Below are 21,802 nucleotides of genomic sequence, written 5' to 3'. Positions count from 1 at the left end.
TTACACTTTTCCAGTTTTTTATCTGATGTGTTGATTCATAAGAAGATTTATTTACCAATAACCATCTCAATGTAGTTTCACATCTCCTCTCTCAGGCTTCTCTCTGGAGCTCTAGTAACAACAGTTCGGTGAGCCAATCAGAAGAGAGGCTAAGTGCCTCCTCTCTTCTGATTGGCTGACTGTTTTCTGAGTGATCCAATAAAAAATAAAGCAGATTTCAGGTAAACGCTTAGAGAAACCAAATCCTGCGAGGTTGGATGGTGGGTCCAGGTGGGTGGGGCTTGGGGCATAGCTGAGAGCAGAGACTGTTTTGTTGTTACATCACAAAGTTACAGAAGTCCTGACGGCTCGTTTTAAGGCTCAGTTCCTGAATACAGGCTGTGTGCATTTCTCTGTGGACTGAGCGCTTTGATACTTTCACAGTATTAATATAGAATGTAGACCTGCTTTATGATCGAAGAAGAAATGGAAATCTCACTTGATACAATATGGACCTTTAAAGTCCACATGATTTCGTCATCTACATGAGGACATGCATAAGACATGTACTCTATGAACATCTTTAAGGAGTGGTTCAAGACTTGTTTAGAGTTGTTTGTTCAACAGTGGTGCTGAATAAATACATTTCCTTCCTTCCTTCCTTCCTTCCTTCCTTTCCACAGCCACCGTCTCCTCCCTTCTTCCTAACTCATTTCCCCTTCTTCTGCCCATCTTGTACTCATCCTGTCCTCTCCATTGTCCATGAGTTATGAAGCATCCCCTCGCTCTCTCCTTCTCCTATCCCGGCCTCTCCCACCTCCATCCTTCTCCTCCCAGTCATCTGTCCGTTCCACTCCATCTGCTGTGAGTAGGAGACAGGCGACAGACTCACTCAACCTTAATGGATAAGCTGCTCTGCTCCCCTCGCTATTAGGATCAATAGCACTCACTGGAGACCACACAGCACAACATGAGCAGTGTACACCACCGGCCTCAGTGGGGTTAAACACGTTCAGTGTGTCAGAGTGGTGAGGAGAGGTCAGCTGAGCGTGTGTTTGTGTGTGTTTGTGTGTGTGTGTGTACATGTACGTGCTCTCATGTGTGAGCGTTTATCAAGCAGTTATACACTTGCACTTGTATTTCAAAGTGTTTGTGTTCGTATCCAAAGAGATGCAGCAGCAGGAGATTAGTTGAGTTTTTTTTTTTTTTCTTCCAGGACTAAATTAGTCTCGCTTGCCGTGTGCAGCATGGTTGTTGTTGTCAGGTTGTTTCAGTGCACCTCCCGTCTGTCTCTGTTCTACAGTCTCGGCTCAATTTTTTTCCTCTCGCCATCACCTTACATAGATACACTCATTCACTCGCCCACCCGCCCAGCCGATGCACTGTCTGACTCACTTGTGCTCTCCTCCTCGCACACTTACTCACAGGGTGTTGTCAAGGTGGGGTTCGGCTTGCTACAGCATCAGCTCTGGGAGGACCGGGCTATACGTGAGTGTGATAAATAGAGCGGGCCAGGACAGCTGTAACTACTGGGGTGATGAAATGTGTGCATTTTATCACCTCCCTGAAAAAAGAGGAAGGGAAGAGGAATATCAGGGTGGGGGGTGGGGGGTCCCTAAGGAGATGAGGGGACAAAATCAGGGGAGTGCAAGGCCAAGAGTGCACTGACCATCCCCCTGTGTCTCTGACAAGCCGCAGAAGACTTCAATAGTATCAATATATAAGGCAGTGGATGTCATTTATTGGCATTTAGTTTAAAGGTGTACAGTCTGACCTTAGCGTCACTTTTATAACCAGGTCGAGCTGTGACGTCTTATTTTTTTTTTTATACTCCCTCCATAAACAGGAATCATGCCTTGACAACAGCCTCTGTGCTCCTGCTCCACTGTGTACGATTGAATTTTCTGACTATGATCTGATTAGAAAAAGGAGCCGTGTGCCTCGCGGTGCGGCGCAGGAATCAATCCCATCAATCAAAGCACAGAAAAGCACACAGACCCTGAGCAGACCCGGCTGTCAGCTACAGTTTCCTCTCCTTTCTGCCTGTGTTTGAGTGCTGTTGACCCCTGTCTGCAGAGCACCGTACTGCACCTCAGTGGCAAGTGCGACTGAGCTGATGTCATTCTTGTGCAATCAGCTTTGCTCCTTTTTGAAGTTGAGTGGCCTTGATGTTTAATGTATTTTGAACGGACCCTGGGCTGGTCTCTTCTCTGGTCTTTTTGTTTTCTTTTTGATGCGTTCAAATGTCCTGCGGAATGAAAACTACAAAAACGAAGATGTTTCCCTCCTGTAGTGCAAAAGACCTGACATCCAAAGACAAGAGTTTAACGTTGCAGTTTTTGGACAAAACACGTTCTTTGTCTTACACACTTGCGGATATTTCAGGCACTTTCAAACACATGGCAACCACCCAGTGTAACTGCTCTGCTGAGCAGCTTCTTTGTGGTGCCATAGCTTCCAGGCCAATGGTTCCCAATCTCTGGATCGGGGTCCCCAATAGGGGTCGTGTTATTAATCTAAGGCAGTGATGGGGGGGTTGAGGGTCCCCAGCAAAAAAGGGGAATCATTTATTTTCATTATAATTCAATCCATAAGTAACACAATGACACAATGTACGTACAGCTATTTTGGTCATGGGCTTCAAACACTTTCTGTAATAAAACATCTAAAGGTGAAAGTCAGTCACTGTCCAACTGCACCTCAGTAAAGAATCTACATCTTATTGTTTTGCTATTGCCCATTGCCCATTAGTAGTTTTCACATTTTCATTGTAAATATTTTATTGTAATTTTTTTCTTTTTATATTTAAGCTGACTTGCAGTACTTAATCTGTAATTCATCTTCCTTTTCTTATATGTTTATTGTATGTAAAACCCTACTTGGCAATAAACCTGAAACTGAAATAATTAATACTACAACCAGATCAGAATAATACATGTGTTTATGGTAGTGATGGACATTATTTTCAGCCTGCATGAAGGCTCTCGATGAAAATGATATGACAAAAACGAGGTTGGTTAAAGAGTCATGATATTGATTTTCAGTTAGTCTTGGATTAATCGCCCAGGTCTAAAAGAGACGCTGCCTAAGGCAACACAAAGAGGAAATTTGTTACTAAAAAACACTATATACTCCCTTGATTTATCTACGGCTGAAAGCCCATGTTAGCTTTGGCTGAACTTTGCAGCACATTTCTGCTCAGAGCCGTTGATTTGATCCTCAGTCACATTATGTCGGAGTCACATTAGGAAGGGAGCTCTTTCTCCGCCAGTATGGAACAATTACAGCCACCAATAATCTTTTAATGTATATACGTATGGGCGTATGAGTATTGCTCAGACATAGTTGAAAAATGTGAATCTATATCCTATAGGTTACATGCAGAAAAGCTTTGCCACGACTGCTGCATCTGCATCAGACTCACTGCAGAAATATGAGGAAACACAGCTTTTCACCCAACCATCGTATCTCTTATTCTACTCTCCAATATCTCTCCACATGGTGGCATACTTCACAATACAAACAAATACTTATGGCGTTCTCTGCACCCTCGCCTGCTGTATCCAGTTCAGCCACTGGTCCAACCTCACAAACCTCCCCAGGGCTTCCCTTCTCCTCCATAAATGTATCCACTGTCTGGTCACATACTCAAGTATTTTTCTGACTCTTTTCTGTCTCTTTCTGTATTTATGTCCATTTTGGCCCCTCGCTCTTCCTGTGTGAGATATATTTCCACTGAATGGAATTTCTCACCCCTCCAAAGCTTCCCTAGGAAAACCCCCCTTCCCACCTGCCCAACTTGCTCCTTTTCCCCTTTTGTGAGACATGACTTTTTTTCCTTCTCTTACTTAGCATTTTTTCCCGCATCTTGCATTTTTATTGAGTCAATTTGCATAGGACGTGGGCCATGATTTGTTTTATCTGTCTGGGCCCGTGGTAGGCAATCATATAACTATCAGCCTAAACGGTATTATCTGTCCTCTGCAGACCATAACGTTGACAAATTTCTCTATTAATATGCGCATACTGCATTTCAGCCATGATGAAAATATTGGCCACTGTCCTCCACAGGCTACTGTAGAGTTAGACATGGATGATGTTATCATCATTCATCATGCCCCCTCACAACCCTCTCCATGAATAACAATAGGGATCGACCTTGGCTTGTGCCTGGAGGAGAGAGATGCTGCAAGATTATCAGATTATTACTGGGATAAGTCATGAACTCGTGTGATTGGTCAGTTTTGGGGCTCTCTACAGGGAATTGCTTAAGTAGCAGGGTTATCCCTGGTGACGGGGTGAAGACAGACTTGGCGTTTTTGGACTAATTAGAAATAAGTAGGTGATAATGTGTTTAGTGAGGGTTGAGTATTGGGGCATATGTGCGTCCAGTTCTGTCATTGATAATGAGAAGAGGCTTTTATTTAACATGTAAAAACCACAATTTTTCAACCTATCATAGACTCACATTCTTGTTGACACCATGTTTGTTTGTACCTAGTGAGGAAGTTACCAAGTGAGGTCATCTGAAGCTGAGCAGCAGGTTAATTTAGGATTGGGATGTAGGCTTGTTTAACATTAATTCAAGTTGGAGAAGTATTTATTGTATAAAAAAAAAAATTGTAAATACCACATTTTGTTTAAGTTAAAGAATGTTAGTGAGAGTGAAAAAGGAAAACATACATGCCAAAGTACTGTGAAAACTATGATTTTGAATCAAATAAACAAAAGTATTCATGTTTTGTATTCTTAATCAAGCTTTGCAATTTCATGTCGTGCCACTTGACAGTAAACCGATTACGTTTGGGTTTGGGACTGTTGGACACACAACTCAAGCTATATGAAGGTGGCTCTGAGAAAATATGTTGGGTACTGTTATTCTCTTTTGACATTCTGCCAATAATAGAGAAAATAACTATGAGGCTGAGTGATAAGGAAATAATTGTCAGTTGCAGCCTTATTGTCTCTGCTATTATTATTATATAGCCTGTATGTCTTTATTTAAACTGGAAGATCATTGAGGGTAAAGCCCTCATTGACGATGATGCTGGGTAGATAAAAAAATAACTGTTAAAAAAGGACATCAAATTAAAACAAACAAGAATCACTTAAAATGGGTACAAACAGAAGTTAAAAGGTCAGAGATTAAAAATCGAAGAGGAACCGATGAATTCATTTTTAAAGTGCTTTGTCATGCGCTCCAGGTGGACGGGCCAAAAAAGCCAAAAGCAGTTTTTCCAAGCTCAGTGTGAACTCGAGGGACATGGAGCATGAGCCAGTCATTAGTCCTGGTGTCATGTGGTCCAGTGGACCACACTAACATGGAGGGAAGATATCACAGCAACTTTTCAAGAAGCGCTTTTTTAAATAAACAAATGCACATGCAAATCACGCCTTTCGAGAGAGAGAGAGAGAGAGAGAGAGAGAGAGAGGACCATCCGACCTTTTCATACAGGATGCAGTGATGAGTATCAGGCATGAACCTATTAACCTGTAATTATTATTTTATTAATAAATCCTTTATTTAACCAGTTAAAAAGTCTCACTGAGATTAAAATCTCTCTTTAAAGAGTGACTTGACCATCATCACATTTTATATGTTGTTCGTCTCTATGTAACATGTTTATATGTCATGAATTATTCTGAGTAATAAAACTATAACAATAAGCAAAATAATTTGGTTTCGATAAGGTTTTGGGATCTGCATGTAGCAGAAAAATATAATGAATATAAGTATAAGTAATAATAAAACTTAAATAAGTGTGCTGCTCGTGTGTGTAAAGCCAAGTATTGAGGTTAATTGATTCCTTGAGTCTCTGGAGTGTTAATGCCCACACTGGGCTTTAGCCTTTTCATGGCCATGAGGGCTAAAACACAGGGGATGACTGAGGGTAATTTGGGGCTCCTGAGGGTTTTAGGGTAGGTAGGCCTGTGGGCGGCAAGATTAGGACTCGGCTCCGGATTTGGTGACGCTTAGGGATGAACTGGGGTGCAGGGTGGAGGGACGAGGGAAGAGAGAGAGAGAGAGAGAGGCCAAGGCGATAATCTCTGTGTTTATTTATTGGTCTTGCATGTGAGCCTAGCAGGGAGCCATTAAGAGTCATTAACTTGAAGCCATTATGGTAATACTTGTAAACACACTGATTAGCACTTTATCTGCCGACCCACTCATATACTATACAAAACAGTGAATCCACTACCTTTATGGGCCGGTGTTCAAATTGACAGTTTAAGCCTCTGAAAGTTTAGAACATTGTCAACGTTTATGTAATAGTAATAATGCTAATAGACTGGCAAGCAAAAATAATGGGGTCCAAGCACCTCATACTGTTCTGAAAGGCTCACTGACCCACCGAATCTAGGAAGAGTAAGTGTTAACAATTCCATCATAATGTTTTGATTTTAGATCATTTGAGATTTATTTGGGTTTTCTTTTTTCATTATTTGTTTTTACAAATAAATTCTATGCACAACTGAGTTTTTAACTAAACTGAAGGGATTTTAATAGGGAGGGAGTCATATGTGTAAACCCAAATGGCAAGTTTACGTTTACATTTACTCATTTGGCAGACACTTTTATCCAAAGCCATGAGGGACATGGAAACCTTGGTACTAAGCACTACGTCTGTTTAAGAGCAAGGAGATCGAGTAAAGAAGTGCACTGAAAGTCCACACTACGTCTCTGTATGTAGATAGAAACTGAACTATTGAATCAAGGCTAGTGATTTTCTTTAAGAAACTTCATACAGCCATCAACCTCATCCTGCTTACTCTTAAAAACTGACATAATCCTAGTCCAGTGGAACTTCTATATGCTGTAGATACTAGGCTTGGGTCAGTATTCAATACAGAATGTTATATATATATATATATATGTATATTTTATGTATATCAGTTTTGCAGGTTTGGGTCTGCACTGCTGCTGAGTCTGACCCTCATTTGAACTGCTTTGCTTACTGTACATTGCACATTGGCTTTGAACTGCTGTTTAGTGGCTGCATCTCTTATACTTGAAACATAAAATATCAAAATATATTTATGAATAAAAACAACAGCTGAAAAATAAAATACAAAAATATAACAATATATTATAAACCCCCCACCCCTGTGATAATACCATATATGGCAATATTTGCGCTGGACTGTATCAAGATATTAAATCTTGGATATCGCTCAAGCCTAGTAGATACCACTTGAGGAATACATGATGTTAGACAACAAAATGCAGCATTTTGTCATTGTCATGTATGTAATGTGTGAATTAGAGGAATTGGCTGAATCACACTGATCCCTAAGTTCACTGTACACATACTCACTCATGAGCGAATAGTTTCAAATACCTCGACTGACACTTCTGTAGTCAACTGACTAGCGCTGGCTTTCCTGACCCCCCACACCACATGTCCTGCCTCAGGATACTCACTCACATCTGTTTTAGCTTGACAATCAATGTCGAGAGCTCGGAGCTGTGGAACTGATAAGACATGCATGGAGTAGCTCCTGCTTCATGGAGCTGTGGTCAGTGAATAAACTGTGACGAAACGTCAGTATGTGATGAGAGAAGTGTGTCGAGGTGAAGGTGTGTGTGAGTGTGTGTTCCTCTCTGGTCCACTGACCCATCTGTTGATGTTGTGTTTTTTTTTGTTTTTTTTTTTCAGGATATACATACCTTTCTTACCATGTCTGACAGATTTATACACATTTTAATTGCATGTTTGTGCATGAACAGTCAACATCTGTCTATGCAATAATTTGTCAAAGGTTTTTTTTTTTTTTTTTTTTTTACTTAAACACAGGAAAACAGCTTTTGTTTGTTGCATCACTCCAGATACCAGGGCTGATAGCAGTTTAACAGATCTTCAAGTCATTTGGATGGTATTGATGTGAGCATGAAAATTTCTTACTTCACTTGCAGCAAATCCCTTCAAGACTCTGAAATTCTGTATGTTCTTTACTGGTAGTAACTCTTCTACAAAAACATACTATCATTACAACCAGAGTAGCATTTCTTTACTGGCTGCAAAACCTGGCCTTGAAAAATCCACCTAGCCACATAAAATACCCTTTTCTCCAGCACTGCGGTGTCTTCACATCGCTTTCCTCCTCTCGACACCTCTAGGACACAAAGGAAAAGAGTTGGCAGCCGGAGCCGGTTGCTCAGCCCTTGAGGGAAGAGTTTGATTTCAGGCTTGGTGACTCGGGTCACTGGATGGAGTCTGGACCCCGTGTTTCTTTTCTCCCTCCTTCTCTCTGTATTTTGCCCCACTCTGCTCCTCCTTTGTGCCCTAATGATTTGCAGATGCCTCCAAAAAACATACCTCTAAAAATAAAGCCAATAGCCAGCTGCACTCCCGCTGGCGTGTCCTTATTTAATGTTAAATATTAGCGGTTTAGCTAATTTAGTTTTTACTTTGTTACATAAATAATGACTCCTTTTGTTCAAAACTAATTTTGGTGCTAATTAGCTTCAACTGTAATGAACTAGCTTGGCTAATGGGCCTATATTGACTGATATTTGCCTCCTGAGCTGTGTTTGTGAGCTAATGTCATGACGGCATGTTGATCTAAAGCCTTTTGTGAATGCTTAATGCTAACAACCACCCACACGTCCTACAAGCTAACCTTTACTTTGAACTGCTTTCCATGACAACAGCAGAAGCACATGCTATTGATCCAATCAGCAGCCACTCCGTGTGAGGATTAATAAAGGGGCTTCAGCAGCTATATCTCCTGTGACTGTGTGTGATCATGTATCAAGAACAATTAACCTCAGAGAATCAAATACAGCACAGCTTTGGTTTAGGCCTTCGCTTGAAGGCTGATTTATTTGTATAAAAATATACAGTTGGACCACAAAAGTGCTTACGCCTCTGCCTTTCTCCTGACTGGGACTTGTTTATAGAGCTTCGAGGTCGTGTTTGCCTTTCAAACCATGCACAGCATGAATAGCTTAACAGGCTCCCTGGGAGTTGGCTACAGCAAAGTACTTTTCATGCTGCTGTTGTTTTCCACCAAACAAACCTCATTCATTGGCCCCTGTCCTCACCTCCTTGATAAGTTACAACCAGCCATTTCCACGACCAACACTTACACCTATTGTGTTGTCAATCTGTGTAGATCATTTCCTGTTTATTCAGTTAATCCAGCAGGCGTCCAACATGCAGTTAAAACTGCGTTTGTAGTTTGGCTGATGGAAGGTCGGTCCTGTTGCGCATTGCGTCACTTGTATTTTGATTAACTGTCATCAGGCTTTTCCCTTTATTCATGCCAGATTCTGTACTGGTGAAAAAAAACAAATACAAAGAGTGAAAAATGGATAAAAAGTTTAAATTGCTTCATCACTGTTTGTCCATGTCCACTGTTTGTCCAAGTGTTAGTCTTAGTAAATCAGGCAGGCAGCCAGGTTCATAAAGGGGCAAGCAGTGCTTGCTGCTGAGCCTGCTTGTTGCTGTAAAGACTGTGGTGGGGGACTCCTGACCGGACGCCCTGAATGCATGCTGCCCAGTTAAATTTCAAAGTCAGGTGGACCAGAACAATAACATGGATGAAGGCTAAAGGCTCAATGCACAGTAGTATTTTATTTTGGGAAAAGAAATTAATTACCAGGAATAGAGGGAATTAATAGAAGTCTTCTCGTTAAGGTCTAATAATCTAATGATGCACCTGAAATAATTATTTGTTTTGTGACATGAAAGTAAGACTTGCTTTGGAATAAAATTGAAGGTAGAACCTGATTATATTTCTTACCTTACCTATTTTTTGACGATATGTTTGAACCAGCGAAAGATTGAGAATTGAAGATTGAGAAGTAGCCTGTACTAGGTGAATGGAAACTCCAGTACAGCAGTTAACATTCCCTGGAAGTGTAAAACATTCCCCTTGTGCTTGAACAGAGAATATCATCATCTTTAATGCCACCTCGGCAAGCCCGCAGTAAAAAGGGCAACCGTCTTGCCAACTCTAAGGCTTGATCTGTCCACAGCGTAGTTTCCACTGAGACACATCCAGACACTCTGTGGCACAATTTACTGAAAGTCGTTGGCCATTGACTTGAATGTTATCCATGCCACACGTATTAGACGTTGTGTGTCCAGCATGGCTCGAGATGGATGAGATGAGGCGAGGGGTCAAGCTCTGCTCTCCGTGTCCCACTTTGGTGACAATGAAGCATATTCTGGTTGCTCGCACACAGCGCTCTTGGTGGGGAGGTCGGTATAAAGGCTTTATTCATCTGCTTTGGCCGGTCACAAAGAGACAGATACATTAGATCACAGGGGAATGGATGAAGGGATGGAGAAAAAGAGAGCTATAGCACAAGCATGGTGACACTGAAGAAGACGGAGCTGTTGTGTCTTAAATGAGACGCGGCCGTTGCTCGTGCACGTGTCCGTCTGCCCTTACGCTGTCCCCTGTAGAGCACGTGTGTGTCCGCGTGCATTCGCGTGCGTGGCCACCGTACATGAAGATTTGTCTCTTTATTAGCTTGAGTGCAGTCGCAGTGAGAGCGAGTGCAGGTTTTCAGTGACCTCATGCAGAGAGAGGGCACTACCTTGACTCGCGCTGCCCTGAGCGCTTCCTGCTCTCCTGGCACTGCAGTATAATGTTGCAGGCCTGTTTGCTCTAACAAGATGAGAGGGCCCTCATTAAAGAAATGGGCTGTTTCACAGGGACCAGCCAGGTCAGCCGTCCCAATCAAGGAGGCTCTCGCAGATGGGTTGTTCACTCTGAATCTTTTAACCTTTTTACACCAACATTAGTGCGTATAAGTGGATTTCTAAACCCACTGACATGCACTCCTTTCACACACCAGACCAGTTTGCCTATGTATTCAGACTGAGAAGACACAGACACACACACTGCAGGTAGCGTTGTCACCACATGCAGTCACAGATGGCTCTACTGCATCTCATCCCCAGGTCGGCGCTCCTGTAAGTGTCTGAGGTCTTTGGTCGGCGGCTGTATGTTTTTAAAACGTGAGCGTATAATGGAAGCTGTAGCCGCATTGTTGGACAGGTGGCAGGTCTGTTCACGGTCTCTGCTCTCTGAAAGACATCACATCACGGAGAAAGGATGGAAGTTAGTGTGTTCACCCGGCTGCTTGTTTACATCTCTGCAGATTGGAACTGGAGCTGATAAATACCCGCGTGAACGGCAGAGTCATTCCACCTGGGAGTGAATGCCGATTGTAGCCTTTCACATTGCAGACAAAAGCCAGGTGTTAACGAGTGTTAGCATGTTCGTTGACCAGTATAAAAGGGAATTTAGAGGAACAACATCGACCATTTACATCCACTGTCATGCTACTTCACACACGCACAGATGCGCCTACGTACACCTACCCACCTCACACACGCCCCTCTCATATCCTGAAACGTACCGTCAGTCATCAGTTGCACTCTGATACATGTCTTGAAAATGTTGAGTCATGTTGCTATCACTCATTAAGAACCCAATACACTCTCTGCTCTCTATATCCCTTCTTGTTGTTGATGTTACTGCCTATATGGTAATTCTTTTAGTTCTAGTGGGATTCGGCTCTTCACTTCAGCTCTGTGCTTCAGTTTTATTGCCCTGCCTGCGTCTGATTTTCAGCTGTACTGCAGCAGGATGACGTGGCTGAACTTGAGGTTAGATGAGAGTTTTGATTAGCCCTTGGGAAACCTGAAAAGGACAGAGTGATTGTGCACACACTGCAAGAGAAAAAGACCATGAGGGGGGGAAGGAAGAAAGGGAGGGAGAATGGGGATTGACGATGGTCAGATTGTCAGGTCTGCGTTTCTATAAATAGCACGTTATGTCTTCACCTGATCTCTCCCTCCGTCTGTCTTTTTTAACCCAATTGCCACACCGCCTGAGTCCGAGAGTCATTATTGACAAAGGCAGAAACAGACATGTCTCAGCACTGCAGACCTCACACACAACTCCGTGTCACCCCCCCCCATCTATAGCTCAGCCCTGTAGCATAATCCCATTAGAATCCATTAAGCAAAGGAACTTAAATTGATCCTCTTTCTTTCAAATGTGGGGAGAGGTCGCCTTCTACTCTGACAGGGCCAAGAGAGGAGGGAGGGAGGGAAGGAGGGAGGGAAGGAGGGAGGGAGGAAGAGAACGAGTATAGGAAGAGGATGGTGGTGCCGCTTTAGAGTCACATGACTAATTTGTGTCTGTTGCAGGGAGTATGGGCAGCTGGCCAAAGTCATTCCTCCCCTCTATATCCATCCTTCACTCTCTGTCTCTCTCTCTCTCTCTCTCTCTCACCCCTCAAACACATGCATTCGTTAGTGTGCTAAAGCCGACTGCATGCATGTGTTTCTGTGTGAGTGCAGTTGTCGGTTTTCTGCCATCCAGGAGTATCTGAACCCACATGCGGTGACTGCATGCTTTGTTGTTGACGGAGCGGCGTCCGCTGTCACTAACCATGTCCCTCTTGTGTTGCTTCTCCCTCAGGGACTATGGCTCCAAGCGCAAGACGGGTAAGTCATCTGTTTTTTGGCTATCCTTCCCTAAAGCTAACTTCATCCTCCTTTCTTTCTCAACTTGTTGCTCTTAATAAAACCTCTCCCTAACAGTCAAGGCAGGATGTTAACGCTGAATCATGTTTGACTTTTAAACCCTCTGCGTGACTTGTCTTTGTTATATATGTGATGTCAATGCTTGGTTTGTTTACTTGTCCTGCTGCGGGACGCTGACACTGTCTACTGTATCTTGGGGTGTGTTCAGAAAGCTGTCAAGCCCTCTCCTTTTGGCCGTGGATTTGCCTTGCAGTCCAGGGTGGGGTCTCAGAATCGCCTGATAATTTTTTGGGGGATGTCAAAATAGAGTCGTTAACTAACATCCTGTTGAGGGAAAGTCTTATTCTCTGTTGTGGCAATAAGTCCTTAGCCTTCAACTCCAGTTCTGGATGTGGGTTTTTGTATGATATGTGTAGTTTTGCTGATAATTTAATAATGAAGACAGAATGATGGTCCTCTAACTCTCTAAGAGATGCTTTGGAAGGTGCATGTTTTGTTAGGGTCTTTGGTCTTATCTTTGTCTGTGTGGTTTAATTTCCTGGGATGTCAAGAGGTGAATAAAAGCTGTAATATATCTATTGGATGCCACACATGCAATTCAATATAATAGAGCACAAAATATCCAATCATAGACAGGTCCTGGACCAGTACCAACATGTGAATTCAGTGGCACAGGCCAATAACTGGCTTATTTGACTATAAGACTATTCACCCATTCCTTACTGTCACAGATCTTTAGCCTCATTATCCATCTTAGCAAATGTATGGCTTTTAGAGGGGAATTAGCTACAGTATAGCAGCTTAACAAAAGCATTGGTACATGTGAGTCAATAATATATGCATCTTGGAACTGTGTTTGTTTAGTGGTATAGCTAGACTGAGGAAGTGTCGGGAAATATCAGTCACACCTCTTCTGAATTATTGAAGGGAAAATGCAGGAAATAGCTTGTGGGTAATGGAGAATGTGATTCTCTTGCTGCAGATGACCTAAAAGACTTCTTTGTCTTATATTTAAGTAGCATAAACGTTGTGTAGGTAGGGGTACAACAATGAAAAAAAACACCATTTATTATGTTGCAGCCCCTCATACATAAAAGATTTGTGAAAGGTTATGGTGATTACCCTGAGAAAACAACTCTTGAAATTGATGGTGATTTTATTTTTGGACTGAAGGCCTCTGATCCTCCTGCAATGAACCGGTCTGTTGTAGTCACCTAGAGAATTCACTACCAATTCAATTACAGCCACATTCCTCAAAGTGATTTGATATCTTGGAAGCTGATTGTCTTTTCACATAAGCCAGCTTGTGTTTTCTCCCCACGTGCCCTGAGTGTAGCACATTACTGAGCTTTGAAACAGGTGGCTTTCGTAGCCCTTGTGTCGGCCTAACCTCAATGTTTGGGATGCCGCCCCCGTCAGACGCCACTCCACTGACCCAGTGATCTCAGCTATGACCTCTGTATCGCTGTAACCGTGACGACTATGAACAGTTTAAATCTAAATACAACTGTAAAAATAAATACAGTTGTATTTAGAAGTGGTGAATGTTACATGAAGTATATTACATACTAAAAGAAAGATGTGTTTTTCTGTGTGTTGCTGCTCTCAGTGTAAATCACTGAGATGTGGTTTGCTGCTGCTTACTTGCTACCATATAATCATAGCTGTTAGTGTAGAGTTAAGTCTTGTTTTTCCTTTCACTGCTCACTGTTGTTCAAACTGTCCACTCCAGTACTTGTATTCAAAATTTCCATTGCTGTCTGTTTTGAAGTTTAAAGGAATAATTCAGCATTTTCAATCGTGCTGCACTGAGGTTGCCAAGTTTGGTACCTTGACATAAACTAAAACCTGTGTTCACTAACCGCATCAGGCAACCCTCAGTCAGGCCAGCTGTTTTTTCTCTATCACCAGTCGTTATGCTAATCTAGACTAATTGTGTCCCGACCTCCCCTCCATACTTAATGCACAACTATGAAGCTGATAACAATCTTCTTCTCTAACCCTCGAAGAGAAATTGATTGTGTATGCTGATTCTTATAAGTTGCTTTGCGAGGTGTTTCTTTATTTCGATGACTGTTGCTGCTTTCAACATCCACCCTGCTATTCTTTTCTTCAAACCAAACAAACGGTTGCGGCAGCTGGGAATGTGAGAAGCATCACTTCCACTTCACCAGAGCACTTTTCGCAAGAAACATCGAATGTTTTGAACACCACATGTAAACTTGGTTTTTGCTGACTCGCTCTTGTGTAATATCAAGTTAGTCGGAGAGAGGTGGACAAATAAGCAACAGATTCTGGTTCAGTTCTGGTGGATGAGCATTGTTTCTGGTTTCAGATTGACCCAGTTTGTCATTTTCTTATCCAGTGCACATGTTTTATAAATAACAAATGCACTTGCACCCATCTCAGCGCCCATTGGGTGTGTTGGTCTTCCACGTCCACACTAATACATTTCTGTTATAAAATGAGAACGATCTCTGTCCAGGCAAGTGTTTTAGCTGCGTAACAGAAATTACCTCTATCCACACTAAACTCATGTCACATGACCTGGGCATGCGTGTCCCGGTGTAAACAACAAGGAGATTGTCGACTCTGCAGTTGGTTAGTTGCAGAAAATACTACAATCGAACAATTGCACAACAGCTGCAAGCAAATATAACAAGACCAGCAACACTTGTAATGCGTTATCAGTGTTGCATTCGGTTTTTGCCCGTCCAGACTACAACAGCTAAAACAGGCTCAGCGACGTTTCTAAAAGTGTTTTAGGGGCTGAAAAACTCCAGAGTAGAGTGGACGCCAGGTGTAAAGCCATCAAAAGTGATGTGTTTTAGAACTAAAACGTATTATTGTGGATGAAGTCTTAGAAATGAGACGTGGGTGGGTGTATTGTTGGTACATTGCTGTCTTGAGGCATTGCAAAACAATTGCACAGTTGGCCAGCAAAAACCTGGTCTGTCACTGGTGCAGTGCTACGCCCAATAATTCAGAGGAATAATGACTTTAAAAGAGAAATGCTTGTTCTTCTGTTTTTCCTTCCAATGACTGTATATAAAGGTGGAGGACATCACAGCTCTCCAAAAACATCAAGGAACACGTCAAATGAATTTTTTTCCCCAAAGATATTTCTGTCATTTTAGGTAGCTCTTATCAAGCTAATGCAGGTTCAAGTTGTCATTTTAATGATAAGCTTTGTTTTAATTAGTCTTTGATGCTCCAAAACGGGAGTGTGAGGTCATGATTGACAGCTGTGATTGCCTCTCTATTGGGTGGGACGGGTGTATGGGTGGGACCTCCATACCACAGCTTCACCGGCTGATCACCACTGTGCAGACTCTTGTTCCAGAAGGTGTCACCAGTGGAAGATGGCAGCGCCCGTGTTCCGTGATATTGTGGCTTCATTTTTGTACAGCGGGAGGAGGCACAAACCCTCGCCCATCTGTATATACAGTCATTGTAATGCCTCCTGACAGAAAACACTGATTCATCTCAGTACGGTCGGGTCTGGGGAGTTTCAGGGGTCATATCTCTGCACTACTCCCCTGCTCTGCAGAGTGCAGATGGAGCTCATATCCCTCCATGTGAGGGCCAGATTCAGAGGGAACGAAGGAGGGTGCTGTTTGGTCTGCAGAGGCCACAGGGGTTGAGACTGTCAGACAAGCACAAGTTTGTTTACGTGGCACAGTGGATAGGATTTCAGACTCACGTTGGAATGGCCGGTCGTATTTACTTGGAGGAGGGAGGAGGACTGTGTCTTTATGCGTGTGTGTTAGTGTTTTTACAAGCCTAGGTTTAGTGGACAGGGACATTTTGTGTGTGTGTGTGTGTGTGGCTGTGTGTGTGTGTGTACATATCTGTTAAGCTGTCAGTGCTAATTAGGATTTTAGAGCCAGGCTGTTGTTTGTACCATCAGGAGCTCCTCTGTCAGAGAAACATTTATATGACACTTACACCGTCCATTACCTGCCTCCATATAAGAACCCGTAAGAATAAAACTCTTCTCTGTGTCGACTTTCACACATTTACCATTGCACTGAGCACTTAATTGCAGCAATTATAATGTCAGCCCACTCTTCTCACATCAGTGTTGACGACACATTAAAGTGAATATTGATTTAGGCAGAAAAATGATAATTGTCTTTTCCAGCTTTATAGCAATGAGGCATCGCAATCTCAGTATGACAGTATGAGCAGTAAGGGTTATTCCTGGGGTGTGATGGTGTTGTAACTCTGTGGCTCATCCAAAGCAGAAACCACAGTGTGAGGTGAGTCAGAGCGCAGACACAGTGAAGCAGAGAGTGAGGGAACAGGAAGAAGGGAGAGTGGCCTGCGATTTTGACCCCACCCTGACACGAGTGCCCACGCCGTGTCCCTCTCCCAGCTGGGACTGGGAGCTGTTTGTCATTGCTGACGGCCCATCACCCGTTACCCCACCCCCCCCACCCCCTCCCTCCCTCCTCCCTCCCTCCCAACACACTGTTTGCACACAGATGTCATTTGTCACTGCGAAACGTTGTGACACAGTCAGAGATAAATTGTTACTGCCTCTGCTCTTCTCTCATCCTCTTGCTAAACACTGTATCAATACTAGTTAGCTTCAGCCTGTGGTTTGACATTGTTAGTGTTGGTGTCACTCTCTGCCGCTGTGCTTTTTCACAAGTGCTGGATCAATACTGATTAGCCTTAAGTTGTTATTGGTCACCTTTGTCTTGGTGTCAGGTGAAGAGGGTTTATCATTAAAACCCCTGACTGTGTGTGTGTGTGTGTGTGTGTGTGTGTGTGTGTGTGTGTGTGTGTGTGGCAGCAGCAGCTTCAGCTCACTGCTGTGTGAAGGATTTGCAGGGAGTGCCATCATGGGGTTGGATGTTCTGTCAGGCTTTTTTTTTTTTGATCATTGACTTTGTTCACCCTCTCATCAGGTTGTGATCCTACGTTCTTGAGCGCAGGGTTAAGTATTTAAAAGCAGAGAATTGTGATGCTTAATATTTCATAAGGCCGGATCAAACCGTGGAATTTGAAGTCTGCAGAGTCAGATGCCTCTGCTTCTTTTTATCATTCTCTATCTTCACCTATCCTCCTCTTTCAGCTTTGCCTTTCATTCTCTTTATCTGTCACACTGTTGAAGGACAATGCCCCTGATGTTGTTACGAGAGGAAGATGGACTTTGATTACTATTGAACGGATTGAATTGAACTTTGGTGCAGATGTTCGTGAACTCCTCAGGAATAAATGTAAAAACTGTGAGGATCCTAATCAAGCATCATCAGGTTAAAATCTCAGTTTGTACAATATTTTGATTCATACATATATACCTGCAAAACAGATTGTATTTCCATCAGTGTGTTTCATGCTGCCAACACACTGAAAGAAACGTCACTATATGCTTCCCCACTGATGCTGGATTTATTAAGATGATACTGATATTGATATTTTGGAGTTAAAAAAAAATCTGATAACAGTAGGCTACAGTATATCAACGAATAGTATTTCACTAAAAATAAAAACATAACATAAATAATCTCGATACAGAATTCATAGATTTGTGTCTTTAGGATTGTTACCAAGATACTTTATAAATGACCTCAAACCTAGTTTCCTGCTATTTTTGCTGCTGCAGTTCCTTGTTATTTATCAGCTAACATATATACAAATAATCTCAGCAAATATATTTCATATTGGTCCAATGATAATCATTGTTCCTGCTAAACATGTTAACATTGTCTCATTGTCAATATTAGCAATTAGGTCAAAGTACCAAAGTGCTGTAGACTCGTAGTCTTGTTGGTAAGACCGATGTCCCCTCAAATTATTAAGCATTCCCTCAAAAGGTGTATTGGTACATTCAGTATATTTGACTGGGTCCTTCAAATAATATAGGACATTATTGACTAGACATGATGGAGACTTATTGCTGCCTCGCACAAGAGAGAAGATTCAGTACTTTTGCTTCAAGGGAACAAACCAGGCTACGTCTGCCCGGCTGCTTGGGGATTCATTGCAGCTTCGGGTTTGAAACATCTGAAAGGAAGTCTGGGATTTGGTGGCACCTATAGCAAAATCAGATTTCCACATCAACTAGTTCATGTGAAGTGCAAAGCTTCAAAAATGCCACATATAGACATTAAATTACACTGAGCAGCCACAACAAATGCTTCACGTCTTACAGTCCTTGGACCACAGGTCTTAGCTTGTTGATGGAAAGCAGTTTGTTTTACCAAGTCAATAGAAAAAACTAAGATAGATGGCTAATAAGCCGCACCAATCCAAACTTGGGGAGCAGGATTTAACAGATGCCATTTTTCACTGTCCCTAGGCCCTTAATTGCAGGGTAATGTAGACGTTTGGGGTCAGAATTCAAGGAAGATTACCCACAGCAGCAGAGGGACTGAGAAAACACTGCTGCTTCTGCTGGTCTGTGACGTCATCACCCAAACCTGAAAGGAATTAAGCATCTGTATGCGTGTGTTTGTACGGAGGGGGGTTGGTGGGTTAACACAGAGAACCCAGAGTGGAAGGAGAGCTAATATCAATCAGATGTTGAGCACTACACTGCGCAGACGGGCGGGTAATAATCATGGTAGGGCGTTAGAGAGAGGGGTTTGACCCTGGCTGACCTGGGACCAGCCCGTATCGCTCCCTCTGGGGCCAACATCAATCCAGCAAAGCTCCCGAGGTTCTGATGGATAGTGAGGGGGGGGTTTGGCTTTTATTTTCTCACATGAGGCAACGGAGAGGAGCTGTTGGCTTCTCAGCGGGGGCAGCACTCACCAGGATCCAGTACAGAATGATCCTTCATGAAGTATAAAAACCTGGTCTCTTCAAAAGAAAGTTGCTTATTTAGGAAACAGCCCTCTTTGATTGATTGCTGTCTATTTTTCAAAATGGGATTTGAATGTTTTCATGCTCACTACAGTTAAAAAGAGATGTGGCCAATCTGAGTGCAAACAAAACCTGTGGTGACAAGTAATTTTTCAAAACATTACCCATTTACCTTAACCAGTCCTGCGTCTGTATACAGTAACATAAATATAAGGACTATGGTATGTGCATAAAAAATTTGTCAATGATTTGTATGCGACAACAGTGAATTAGACTTAGCAAATACATTGAATTGACACAGAAAAAAGCCACACAAAAGCTCAACTAAAGGATGTCCAGATTGGATGAAGACACTTCTGTGTGGGTTTTTTTTCAACCGTTTGATAAAGTTTTAGCAAAGATATTTAATGTGACAAATAGGGCGGGGTGTGATTGTTCAGTTTCAGTATTGAGACCTAGTTTGGGAAATATAAATCATGTTATAACTCTTTTTAACTAGTGGCATGAAACTAAGGATAGCGATGCAGGTTGGTCCAGACTGAAAGACTGGGTTGCCATAAAATGTTGTTCAGACATTTATGATCCCCGGACTTTTCCTGTAGCGCCAACAGCAGATCGAGGTTTCAGCTTATCCAGTGTAATATCACTACAACACACACTAGCTCACATCTTGGCACATTCATGGACCACAGAGACAGACTTTCTCTCTAGTGCCACCAGCAGGTCCAAATTCGACTTTGGTTTATGACTAAATATCTGAGAAACTAATGACACTCCCATCAGCCTCAGATGTACTTTGTATTTAGCGCTAAGTTCAAGCACAGCCTCATGGAACCACTGGCGCAGATGTAGACTACCTAATCTTAACCAAAAGGCTTTTGTTGCCTAACCCTGACCACACAGGAGCCAGCCCCAGTCTCTGTGACAGTCATACACCTTATACACCCGCAACCCGCTCCAACCAAATCCTGCCGTAAATAAATGTGCCACTTAATTCATAAGTATGTTGCCTCTGTGCACAATCGAGCCAATGATTACATTTCCTACAAGACACATTTGCTTTTTAGTTGTAATGAAATGTAATTTAACAGGTTTAGTTTTTCTTGCAACTACTTTCAGCGTAATTTTACTTTCTGAGGCTGTGATTGGCTGTTAAATTCTATAGAATTTTTTATCAGTAAAATCGGTGAGATGATGTAGTTATGGTGTGTTCGTTCTCCTTGTCCTTGGGGCAAGGAGAACGATTTCCATACACACCAGCCAGTGTTCAAGATCAGGCCTATGACATTAAAATGCTAGCGGGCTGAGACATTTGAACTGATTTCACATCTATGAAACAAAGCTGATGCTGAAATTGATTGGAAAAAAAGATAGACTGTTTCATTAGCACTGATTTATTTAAACAAAATATAAGCAAAGCACAATTCTCAGACAAATACAAGCAAAGATAATGATGGTCATTTCTAGTGGTGTGTTGTTTTTTTTCAACTCCAGTGTGGCGTTGTAGAGGACATTCCTGCTTAGTCTCAGTAGCCCTCCCTGCCCAGCTCCTGGTTCCAGTTCCTTCACATTGTTTTGGCCTGTGTCTCAGGGTGTGCTGTAGGCCGACCGCTGGCTCACTTCCAGGAAAAGATGAACAGCCAGGCACTAAAATATTATTTTGCTCTGATAGATCTCAAATCAAGCTTCAAATTGTGGCTTCCTCGAAATGTATCAAGGCAGCCTCTGGATTCTTTGGTCACCACCTCCTCTGTCCCTGTCTTCTCTGATGCATGGCGTCTAATTTCCTGGTTGGGGGCTAAGATAGTTTTTTTCAAGATAGGGGGGGGGGTGGGCATTCAGCAATGTCTTTAGATGTGGCTGCGGCCTTCTCAGACATTACAGGAGGTTGATAGAGGGATGGAAGAAATGGGGAAATATATGAATAGATGGAAGAAAGGGGAGTGTCTCGCCGTCTGAGGCAGGGAGGGTTTGAGTAAGAGATTAAAAATGGAAGAGGTGTTTGTCATGCACAGTGCCAAAACATGTTCTTGCGCTCAGGTGCACTTCAGCATGGAGGAAACACTGAGTTTGAAACACAGTCATGAGTAAAGGCCCCCGACTTTGAACCTAGTGCTAAATTTGCAGGAGTGTGAAGGTCTAAAGGTTTTGCTCTACCATACTTTTGCTTCTGCATGCTGTCAAACTGAATAATCTCTGTCTGCTTCTCTTCTTCCTTCTCTTCTTCTGCAGTATGGATGTACGGCTTTACAGACAGCCCGAGGAAAGAGGCCTCAGGTAGCCTTGTGTGTCTTTGTCAACATGTTCAATATGCATGGACTACTGTGCTTGTGCGAGCGCAACATGCCAGCTGCATCCCGTTAGCTTTTTTTTTTCTTTCCCTGTTTGTTTCTTTTCACACTTCAGCTTTCCCCTCGACATCTGCTTTGCATGCGCTGTCATCCTCCTCTCCTTCCCGCCCCCATCTGCTCCAGTTCAGCCTCTCTTTCTCTGCA

The 21,802-nt window shown here is 42.7% G+C and overlaps 1 protein-coding gene across 7 annotated transcripts in view; it reads left to right on the top strand.

Annotated features, from left to right (window-relative positions):
• sh3pxd2aa (SH3 and PX domains 2Aa) overlaps positions 1-21,802 on the top strand; it is a 113,213-nt gene that overhangs the window by 45,880 nt on the left and 45,531 nt on the right. For 4 of the 7 annotated variants that reach the window (XM_056371747.1, XM_056371754.1, XM_056371751.1 and 1 more), the window contains 2 exons: positions 12,427-12,452; positions 21,540-21,584. In XM_056371747.1, the coding sequence (XP_056227722.1) occupies positions 12,427-12,452; positions 21,540-21,584 (71 nt within the window). The remainder of the gene's footprint in view (positions 1-12,426; positions 12,453-21,539; positions 21,585-21,802) is intronic. The other 3 variants (XM_056371753.1, XM_056371750.1, XM_056371749.1) reach the window with 1 other exon arrangement.

Source organism: Seriola aureovittata, chromosome 3, assembly GCF_021018895.1.
Source record: "Seriola aureovittata isolate HTS-2021-v1 ecotype China chromosome 3, ASM2101889v1, whole genome shotgun sequence".
Taxonomy (NCBI): domain Eukaryota; kingdom Metazoa; phylum Chordata; class Actinopteri; order Carangiformes; family Carangidae; genus Seriola; species Seriola aureovittata.
This window is presented reverse-complemented; position numbering and strand designations above follow the sequence as displayed.